Raw genomic sequence first — 11,472 nt, forward strand, 5'->3', positions numbered from 1 at the left:
TTGTAGGTAATGTGAGCAGGTGCTTTGGGAGAGGAAGTGAAGGCCATACTACTCAGGGGAAATAGACACTGGGGGTTCGCAGATGGATATACAGATCTGTGTAAAAAATCAGATACCTCCCTTCATTTATTTTATTTCCAGTGAAAATCAGCCATTAAGTACAGACCTATTTATTTTTCAGTGTCAAGAGAATAATCAGAAACAAAGTTAACAGACAATTGCACAGAAGCCCAACAACTAAATATAGTACCAGATTGTCTTTATTACAAATTCCATTCTTTTCTGGATACTTGCTTTCAGTTTTTAAGAGAAATCTACAAGAATATTTTCCAAACCACCAAAGTTCAGTCTTAGACATTGTTTGCATTTTCTACTACTCACAATCCAAGCAGTCCTTAGCACATTCAATAGGTCTGGACTTTGGGGTGGTCAGTCTATTCTGAGAACACCAGCAACTTCATTGTTTGATTTGCAAGTTTTCTTATAAGTTTCATTTTCTCAGTAATGACTTCTTGACAGTTACATTTCCTTTCAGACTCATAGTGCTGAGTTGTCATCTGACATTGAAGGATGGACAGAAACACCTGTGAATTTTTTTCAGATCTGAAGCAAGAGTGGAGCTTGATTTTCTTGTCTCTCTCAAAGATGATAGCTTTAAGTACTGTTTATCTGGTTGTGATAGTTTCGGTCATCTACCCTGTCTTGCATGGTAGCAAGGAGTCCCATTTACCCTATATTTTATATTTACTTATTTTTTAACTCTAGTTTTGTAAACAGTTTTTCCACTAGCCACTGTAAAACTGCCAAAAAACTTACATGAAATTTAACTGTAATTGGGAAATGTTCTACATTTTTCTTGTATTATTTCCCTGAAGCGCACTTCTAACCTTTTTGCAGTTTTCTGTTCTAAAATGTTTATAATTAATTTTTACATTACCATTTTCCAACTTATTTGTCCCTTATAATAAAACAGGCTGTTCACAATCCTTTTAAAACAGATACATGGAAATGACCTCTTCTGATTGACTGGCCAACATTATGCCTCATTCAAAAATTCAGCTTCAGTGGGCTTAATACTATAATCTGAAAAGACTGTCATATGTAAATGTGTTCATGGTTATGACATCATGACCATGAACATTAGTAATCTCTTTTCTTTCCAAAAATCAAGGCCCATTCCAAATGGTGCTTTTTGAGAACAGGTGCACTATAGGTGACATTAACTTATGCATTAATGCTATTGCTGTCCAATGGAAAACTTAGCAGAGCCACCACAACATGGCATGCAGAACAGCCTTTCTCATGAGGAGCTTTTTGGCAGCATTCTGGCTTCTTACCAGTGTGATCGATGAGGCATAAATTCGCCACAGTGAGCTGAAGCCTCTGGGTGCCAAAGAGTGCACAGGTGAACAGGCTGGTTGCCATGCAGCGTTTCTATATATTCCACTACAGTCTGAAGCTCCAACGCTGTGCTGCTCCTCTATATTTAGCCCTTATCCAACACTCCTCACTGCTAGCTAATAAAATGTGGCCATGCAAATTCTCATTTGTCTTTGTAATGTATGTGCTTACATTTTTCTGTGCCTCTCTTTGTAATAACATATTTCATTGTATGTTGACTGAGATCTGAATGATAAATGAATTAAATAGGAAACAGATTTGTGAACCATGAGCTGCATGGGCCTAAGGATGAGTAATTGGGCTGCAAAGCTATTTCTTTTGACCAGGTTTACACCACCAACACCATGCAGTACAGTATATTTATGTATTGAGAAATTCTGCATGTTGTGGAGCAACTATGAATGTAGTAGATGAGATTTTCTGAGATTAGATCATTTATAGTCCCAGAGGAAGAAGCAGAGTCAGTTGTCAGTTAGATTTAAACCTTTTTAGCTCACATAGTGCCAACTCTAAAACATAGATAGAAAGGAGAAGCCACTTGTCAGTGTTGTTATGAAGAGCCAACGTAATTTATCCAGCCATGCAATGAGTGTGCTATCCTTATGCAGTTCACCAGTTTTTCAAATATAAAAAAAATGCATACAAATACATTTCCTTATTACACACAACTTCATCTCCTCCTACAAAACACATTCTCCAACCCTACAGAGGGCACTGTCCCCTCTTCATTCACTTCCTAACCCCTGCTATGAGGCATGCAACCAGCCGAATGTAGCCGTGCGCCTGCATTCTCTCACATGTGCTTGTGTGTTCGAAGATCCCAAAGTGAACGGAGAGGCGGCTAAGGCAGCGCTGGCCAACGAAGACTGTCCACACATAGACCAGGCCATTTCCCCCGAGGACGGCCAGATCTTTAGCCCCTGCGAACCACGGGGGGACACCCCGTGTTTCCTTCTGAACATGGCTGGCCGACCCACACACACGGGCACCAGAGTGAGGAAGGGTATGTAACAGCTAACCTCAGCCACAGCTTCACATACATACCAACATACAGGCTTCAAATCACATATAATACACAAGCAGAGTGCACCCAGAGAGACAGTGAGCTGAAAAGATGAAAGGCCTAAGAAGTACGACAACAGCGTTCCAACAACACAATGCAAATCTGCATTTCAGCAAGATTTTCTCCTGTAGAACTTAGTCAGCATTCTACTAACAGGATTTGAGTTTTTATTTTGTGCATCATAATTTCGCCAACATTAATCTTACTTGAACTCTGCCATCTTTCAGACATGCCTGTCCAGATAACAAAAGACAGTCTTTTTTCAGTTCTTACATTTAATTTTCATTGATTCCATTAGATACTAATGGATAAGGGACACCGCCTTGTACTTTCAGAGTACATTCCTCCAACCCACTCCTCTTTTCTGAACATACAATGAGTTTTTCTCTTAACGCCACGTTGCATTATTTTCAAACTCACACTGACACATACAGCTGCCTCCTGGGGGCCAACCTTAATCTTCCCTTTTTTCTGTTTTTTCTTTGTCGTTTGTTTGTTTTTTACTCGTTATCTCCTCCACTTGCCCGTCCGTTCGTCCGTGTATGTGTGCGTGTTCTTTCCTCCATCTCTCTACACCCCCACCCCACCTCATCCTCTGGGTGCCTGGTTGGCCTGTAGCCGGAACGTTCTCAGGGAGGTCAGGGGGGGAGCCGGCCGGTCCGACGCTCGGCCCGCAAGGCTACCCACTGCTGCAGCTAGGCTGGACACACAGCCAGGAGGATGGCCATGCCAGAGTAACCACCTGATTTCCAGTCCACTTTAAACTCATATAGCAAAGCGTGCGAGCGTGCTCTTAGGACCGCATTAGCAACTAAGAGACCCTTCACTCCCTGAAGCTTGAGAGATCCACCATCTACAGCATTTCCATAATTGTAAAGCAGTGTAAGGAAACATGCACATGTCAGCACATTCATTCACCCACAGTCATCGCTAAATATACCCTAAACTCTTTAGGTGGAAGTGAGCATAGATAAGCTTTCAGTTGAGAGAGTGCGACAAAGCAACAAGAAACAGGTGGTCATAAAACATTTCAGACAATATCCCTTAGACCTACACCAGAGATGGCCGTGTGTCTGTGTGTTATTGTTCTAAACAGATTATGTCACCATCTCTAGGCCTATTAATGTGTTGCACCAGAGCATCATCAATAGCTAAGCAATAGCACTGTCTCTCTGTGTACCATGATGTCTTGCTCTGTGTGAGCATGCTCTGTTTAATTACATGTTCCCACTGTCAGAAGCAACACGAGCACAGTCAACATCCACACATAGCACACAGTGCACCTACACACATGCTGTGTATTTCTGTTTTGGTGTGTTGATTGTGTTTGTACTTGTAAGAGCTTTTTTTCTGTGTGACAGTGTGAGTGCTCATATGTAGCCTATATGTAAGAGTGAGTGAGACTGTGACCATATGTGTATGGGTGTGTGAGTGGATGCTCCTGTAAGGTGAATTATGTACTTTTCTGTGTTGCTCTATGTGATGCATGCTTTAGGCCAGTCATGGGCCTTCCAGCATGTTTTGTCCTGCAACTGGGGCTGGTATTGGCTAGGAGAGAGGTCCAAAAGCGAGTACGCTAAGAGAGAACTCATACCATAACAAGTTAGATCATATTTATACTTTGGAATTGACGGAAAGGCCTAGCTAAGAGTTGAGTTGACATGAATGGAAATTTGATCTTATAATGACAGCTTTCCTGGGACTGTGTTCACAGTGTCAGAATGTGCATCAATGTTTCTGGACAGCTGTTGTCAAGACCCCTATGTAATGGATTGTCCAGCTGGAACTTAATACACGTAACTAGGACCAGTACTCTGTCTTTACTGAAGTACAAATAAACATCCACGTTAAGGGAGAATATGTCAAGCCTGCTAAGATTTAAGTATAAAAATGTTGCCTCAGGTATACTAGACCTAGACAGACACTTGATTATTCCAAGCCAATATAACATATTGCAAAGAATGTGCTGTTTGAAGGAAGTGTACAGCTTTAGAGTGGCCTTACTAAAATTGTCAGCTTTATTGTAGCATCTCTGCATAATCTACAGCTGACCTGGGCAGACACAATACTCTTCACTGGTGATCCTTTCCCCTACCTGATACCAGCCCAAAGCAACCTTTCCTCTGTGCATGTATGTGCTTCCTTTAACCGCATGAAAACCTGACAGCCTTTAAAATGACCCATAGCTGCTGACAACAACTTGTCCAAATATAAACATACAAAACAATCCAGAAAAAAAGAAAAGCAAAACATGAAGCCTCTGTATCTCAGACTGCCATTTGCCCGTCTCTCTCCACCCAAACCAAGGTTACCAAAAGTCCCGGAGCATGGGCACCATAGTGGCGTCGGTATCCGCTGGGTCCCGCGGCTGCCCTGCTCTTCTACAGCGCTCCCATTCTCCCATTCCCTCCATCCTCTAGGGAATGTAAGGTGGAGTGGTAGAGAGCACTCTCCCTGGGTCAGTCCTACTCCTAGAGTCCCACAAACCCTTCCTTGCTACTCCCATCCTGTCCTGCAGTGTTGATCTGCTCTGTCCGCCTCTCTGGTCATCACCCTAAGGAGTTATGTTGCTGTCCCCAGCTTCTCCCCCTTGTCTCAATGGCTCTTTGTCACTGCCGTTTGTCTTGTCTTTACCTTCAGGCTTATGCAGAGCCATTAGAGAGAAAGTTAACGTCAAAAGAATGTTCAGAAGTTCTCAGGGAAAGTGTAGGCCAGGCTATTGTACCCTATTGTCCATCATTTGACTCAGTGACAGAGTTTACATCAGAGATTAAAGACATGCCTGAGGTTCCATCTGATCCTCCCTCTTTATAGTAATTTTTGCACTGTGGCCCTCTTTTGTTCACCAGCAGACACACATGCATATCCATGCAAACCTACACGCACTCAGCTAGCCGAACCTCTACAAGAAGTCTTTTGAATGTAGTCAGTCAGCGGCAACCTGTAGCCTCCTCCAATCCCTCAAGCCAAGATTAAAGCCCAAGATGTTTTCCTAGACATCCTGCACCTCTTCTTTTCTTTTGTTTCTTGATCCAACCTACTCTGGCCAACCTACTCTGCTGCAACCCCCCATGCCCCCCATCTTTATTCTCCTTTACCTGCAAAATGGGTCATCAAATATGTCCCATCCAAAGGTACCTGGTAGCAAGGCCCCTCAGAAACGTCTCCTGCATGCCAGAGACTTCCGTTCTCCTCTCTCTGCTATCCCCAGCGACTGTGTCTCTCTATTCTTTCCTTCTTTCTGTATGTCCCTGTCCATTGCTCTTTCTCTCTACTCTATTTTTTTTGTAATCTGGATTGTGAAAGAAACCGATGCTGTTCTTTCTGCCATAAACCCACGTCCGTGAGAAGTCTCTTCACGTTGTTGTTCCTCCACCTCCTCCTGCTCATTGTCTAAGATGAGTTGAATGACCAAGGCCCACTGGCAGGATGACCTTCAGCAACCCCACCTCCCCTGTATTCTCTACCGCAGATCCCTGTAAAGAGGAGACAGTCCTAGTTAAGTATATGCAGTCAGAAGTGCTCCGCGTAACCTGAGAGGGAACCACAGCGACTCAGGGAGGGGAACTGACCCTAGAGTTTCCCCCTCTCCAGCGTTTCTTGGCTCTACAGTGGCTTGAGAGCTGTGAGGTCGCTTTCCAAAGGAGAGATGACATGTAGAGAAAGAGAAAGACAGAAACAGATAGAGAGAGAGACAGGACAGTGGATATCGGCAGTGGAACAAACGATTTTTCTTCACAAAGAACGATTTTCTGCGTGATGATCCCTCGAAGGCACAAGGAGTCTCATTGACAAGGACTCTTTTTTTTTAAAAGGACTAAAGGTGTGGACAGTGTATCAACACCGAAGGCATCGTACAATCTGTTGACAGGCTTGTCAAGAGTTGGAATAAGCTTAATAATCAATGGTTCATTATAGCCACTAACCATACTAATGATATTACCTACAATGTCCTTGGTGACAAGTGTAGAAGACTCTTAACAGTACATTTTAGCATGAGTTGCATGGTGGTATATAAAAAAGAAGAAAAAAAAGAAAAAAGCTTACCGCTGTTATGAATATCTGTATGAAAAAAAGATATATTTTCTTTTAAAAGTTCTTCACTTTTGCATACATTTCATGTAGCCATGATTACAAGATGTTCAAAGACAGTGTACTTCTCCTAAGCAGCAAAATCCTTCACGTTTTTCTTCCAAATTTTCATTTGTGCTACTAACCACATGTGAACCAGCTCTGGTCATATTGACCTCAAATTCTGAATGAGACACAAGTTACTGCTGAGGAAGACGGTAAAAAAAAAATATGACAAAAAAACATGTTAGCAAGCTTTCTATGTGGTAAATTCAACTTTTTCATCTTGTTTGTTTGGCATGCTTGTGATACTGGATCTTATTGAGCGAAAAAAAAAGAATTCAGAGCAAATTTAGTTGATATTTTTCTGTTTTATGCTATAATTATTGGTGAATAGATCCTGTGGAGAGCTATAGTGAGCAACTGTTTATTTGACATATTAAGTACAGACTTTTGACAGTGTTATTTTTGAAAAATAAAGACAAAAATGACAAAAATGGCATCATGTTAAAAGGAAGGAGTCAAGATGTTTTACACATCTTTTCTCTCATATCTTTTTTCTTTTAGGTACAAAAATGATTAAAATAATAAAAAAAAGAAGACAAATGTATATTTACGAGAGAAGAGCACTGTATGCAATTTAGAACTTGGGGAGGGGGGAATCAGATGCATGCACAATGTTATGCAAAAAAGTCAATAGATACAAGAGAAAAATGATTACAATTCTAGCATGAAATAAATTTTGTATGAAACCTGTTTTTAGAGTTTGATTTTTCATTGAATGGAAAGGAATGTGCTGGGTATGTTTATTTTTATTTGTTTGTTTTTCTCTGTTTCTCTCCTGGTATGTGGCAACACTCTCTTTGGCCTGGTGTTCAAAAGGGCAAAAAGAGGTCAATCAAAAGGTCATTGAAAGGAGTGAAAGGAAGAAAACAAGAAAATGGGCTTCCCAGTGGAGTCAGCATGTTCACCTGCGCCAAATGAAAATTAACTAAATGCATGAAAATGAACTAAACCATTAACATTTTCAGGAAACAGCAGGTGTACACGCATGGTTTGAACGTTGCAGCTTTAACTTGGGAAACGATGAACATCTATTCAGCACAATGTTGTATGCAACAGCATGGGAGACACACATGGTCAAAAGTGTATGCTTTACCATGCTGTGTTGAACAAAGCACATCAGCCTGACCCTCTGGTCTCCTTTCATCTTTCCTCCTGCCTTCACCCCCTTTCCTTTTCTCTTTTCAAGTTCCATCCACCACTTCGCTCACTTGTCCGTGTGTGCGGGTAATAACTGTTGTGTTGTCTCTTTTCTTTCCCCTGTCTGTAGAGGCTCAGCGGCACGGCCGGAGCAGGGAGCCCGCAGACTCTGTTTGTGTCATGAACCGTGGTGTTCCAACCACTCTGTGCATGGCTCACAAGGCTCCTCCCCCCACCTGATAACTTTGTCTGTTTATTGTAACGTAGATGGGTGGCTAAAATTGGGAAGCAGTTTATCATGCAGTTCCCTCCTTTTTCCACACATAGAACCTTCTAGGAAGAAAACTTTGCTGTGTTTGTCGCATTTCTTATTGTTGACTGTTCTACTTGTGATGTGAGCAAGGGTGGAGTATGTATTTGACTGCATGAGTCTTTAGATTCGTGTGAATATCTGTGTTGTGAACAGGCTTTTTTGTGTCTGCTTGTGGTTTCCATTGAAAGTGTGGAGCGATGTTTCATTCAGTTCCTCTGTCAGAGCTACCCGCTATCCCACCTCTATTTGTCAATCACAACTTGAACCATTCATGAAGCTGCCTTTTGTGATAGGTGTTTAAAGTGTTGCTCTTACTGTTATTGCCACACATGAGTTGCCTTTTTTTGCAGTTTGCACATTCTAGCCGATATATTCCTTTGAGCCTGGAAAAGACTGTTGGAAATTTTGAAAAAGAACTTGAGGCTGCAACTTTGGAAGTCAAGTTTTACACGCCATATAAGATTATACTAGCTTTACCTGAACCTGCATCAAGTCTAAAGACACTAAAATCAGTGAAAACAAGACCTCACTTAATTGTGTAAGTGAATGCAAGGTAAAATAAATTTTATTCTTGCATGTGTTTTATATCATAGTATAGCAAATCAACTATTTAAAACTGTACTTCTTTAAATACTGCAGCAAAGGTGGTTGATTTCTTGAGAATCATCCTACTGGTCAACTTTTGAGACAAATCTGCAGTCTGTAATATATTTTAACAATATGGTTTGTAGAAAGTTACACTGCCACTGCTTTCAAAACACTGCTCAGTATTACCTGAGATTAAATATCAGCTACATATTGGAAATGCATGTGGTTTCAGAGTACAATAAGACAAGAACCTGAATTATGTAAGGAAGAATTGGTAGCCCTTTAATTGAAGGCTGCCATCATAGATATTTTGTACCTCATAAGTATTGAAAAAGCATATTTGTAAAGTGATATACTGTATTTGTGTACAGTTTATGCCAGTGATTGCAAAGTGGCAGATGTTTTATGAAATAAATGACTTTGTGTTAACATGTGGGACCTTAAACTAAACTACAGTTAAGAAAATGTCAGTGATGTCAACATTAACAACTGATTCTGTCTCCTAAAATAATAGTCAAAAATCTTATCTCCAATAAGTAACAGTACTTAAAACATTTAAGTAGCACTTCTTATTTGCCATATATATATATATATATACTTCCCAATGTCATAAATGGAACAAATGTCTGCCACTTTCATTCACTGCCCCTTATGCCAATAAAACATTTTGTCATCATGCGACTACTGACACAAACGTTTCTTACATATTCATGAATTGCTTTACAAATACATTATTCAATGCTTATGCATGTGTTATGGAGTTCTGCTGTAACATATTACAGAAATATGTTAGAAAATGACCAATTATAGTCTGGATGGGTTTATGAAAGATTCTCTCCTCTAAATAGAAAGTATAAAAGAAGTTTGTGGGGCTACAATTAAGTGATTTTCAGCATTTGCAGCAGTTATCCTAAAGTACTATGGTGGTTCTTGCCTTTTTTTTGCAATACAGTCATCGATAGACTTACTGCCATGCAATACATAAACGCATATCTAACCTACTAAATTCTTGAGCATATTAATTCAAGACCAGGATATTATCTAGAGATCATAAAAAATGAGATATCAAAATCTGTTAATATTATGCTTGTATGTGCCTATGAGTTGCTGTTTTCTTGTCCTTTCTTAGGTACCTGGAATCCATTCAGTGGATTGAGATTAGAACAAATCTATTATACTGTAAATGAAAGCAAACAGCATGATTTGCAAATATATGAATTTATCGACATACCTCAGCTCAACACTTTATAATGAATGTGGTGAATTGAAAAGATGCCTCGTACAGTGTAAATCAGCATGACACTTCACTTTTCTTACACCAATTTTTGAATTGAACTGATTGTGAAACATTAGCCTTAAAAATGCTTCAAAGCCTCAGTCAGAAACTGCCACAATTGGCGGAACTATTTTAACGATTTTTGGATGTCATGAACAAGCACGTCTCTGTTTGTACAGTCAGTGTTCATCTGGAAGTGCACTGCTGTTTAGGCAGTTCCTGACTGGGGCTTTAAAAAGTATCTTCTGAAGATGGAGCAATAGAAGAAAGCTGCAGCAGAGCTAATAAAGGCTACTTTTCAAATGAGCTCTTTACTGCAGACGTTTTTAAAATTTTTTGTTACATTTTATGATTTGAATAAAGAGACACTATGAAACTATATAAAGAAACAAGAATAAAACATTTCAGTCATTCCATGGTGTGTAGTTGTTTTTACATTTTTCTTGTTTATTCTTGTTTATCTTGTTGGTTATTTGTAAAGTTGCTCTCCACAGGGTGCTGCTTATTTCTTTTTTCTTCTATTTATTTTTTGATTTATTTATTTGTTATTTTCATCTTTAAAATATTACTGCATTATCTATAGAAGAGTAAAAGTTCACTGTGTTTGTTTTATATATATCACAAGTTCTCTCGTTCACCTTGCTGTTAGATGTGCATGTGTGTGTGCGTTCTTTATTTCTTGTTCTATTGCTGAGCTTTGATCTGTTCAGACGCTATGGCAACCCAGATACCTAATACAGTTACCATAGCAACGCAAGCGTGTGATCTGCTCTCAAGGGCGGCCTATTTCTCCCATGCCTCTGTGCTGCATGATTGTAGCTTTCTGAATCTCTCTCTCTCTCTCTCTCTCTGTCTCGCTCTCTCGCTCTCACTCTCGCTCTCTCTCTCGCTCTCTCGCTCTCTCTCTCGCTCGCTCTCTCTCTCTCTCGCTCGCTCTCTCTCTCTCGCTCTCTCTCTCTCTGTCCGTCTCACTCACACATGCAGCTTACATGCCAGCTGTTTCACTCTGCAAAGCACTCCCCATTTCTTCCTCCCTGACAGAGACTGGACCTGTTAAGTGCTACAGTTATATTACTGCACCATATTCTTTAATATAATTAAGTCCTTATGTTTATAGTGAATCAAAATCATAACATATTTTTCTTCTGTATTGTGATGAAGTGAAACACAGTATCAGGGGTCTCTGAGTTAGCTGAGTGTTTCACGTGATGATAAGTGGGGGTGGTGAGAAGATTTTATGTTTTTTCCCTTTACATTGTTTGTGAACACTGTGCATTTTTATGATATAATCATAATGGTTGTTGTTTTTAAAGTTTGCAAGTGTTGCAATAATACTCTTATTTCAGTGTCAGGTTTTGGCTGGAGACAAAAAGTTTACAAGCTTTAAACATCCAATGGAATATTGTCCAATTGTGTTTTATTCTCTGTGGTATCTATATAGATAAACCCGAATGAAGTCACCAGTTGGTGCTTCAGGGGCTTAAATTAAGACCTAACCTGTCAGATTTTCTACTAACATAATTAGAAACTAAGAGTGAAACCAACCAATCACAAACT

The 11,472-nt window shown here is 40.0% G+C and overlaps 1 protein-coding gene across 4 annotated transcripts in view; it reads left to right on the forward strand.

Moving 5' to 3' along the window:
* Positions 1-10,329, forward strand: part of kcnc1a (potassium voltage-gated channel, Shaw-related subfamily, member 1a) — a 54,466-nt gene extending 44,137 nt beyond the window's left edge. Inside the window, exons 3-4 of one of the 4 annotated variants that reach the window (XM_017703544.2) lie at positions 2,219-2,404; positions 7,869-10,329. In XM_017703544.2, the coding sequence (XP_017559033.1) occupies positions 2,219-2,404; positions 7,869-7,978 (296 nt within the window). In that variant the 3' untranslated portion in view covers positions 7,979-10,329. Of the gene's footprint in view, positions 1-2,218; positions 2,405-3,082; positions 7,292-7,868 lie in introns of those variants that run through there. The other 3 variants (XM_037534699.1, XM_017703545.2, XM_017703543.2) reach the window with 3 other exon arrangements.
* Positions 10,330-11,472: the final 1,143 nt, after the last annotated feature.

The sequence above is a fragment of the Pygocentrus nattereri genome, chromosome 25 (genome assembly GCF_015220715.1).
Source record: "Pygocentrus nattereri isolate fPygNat1 chromosome 25, fPygNat1.pri, whole genome shotgun sequence".
In the NCBI taxonomy this organism is placed as follows: Eukaryota; Metazoa; Chordata; class Actinopteri; order Characiformes; family Serrasalmidae; genus Pygocentrus; species Pygocentrus nattereri.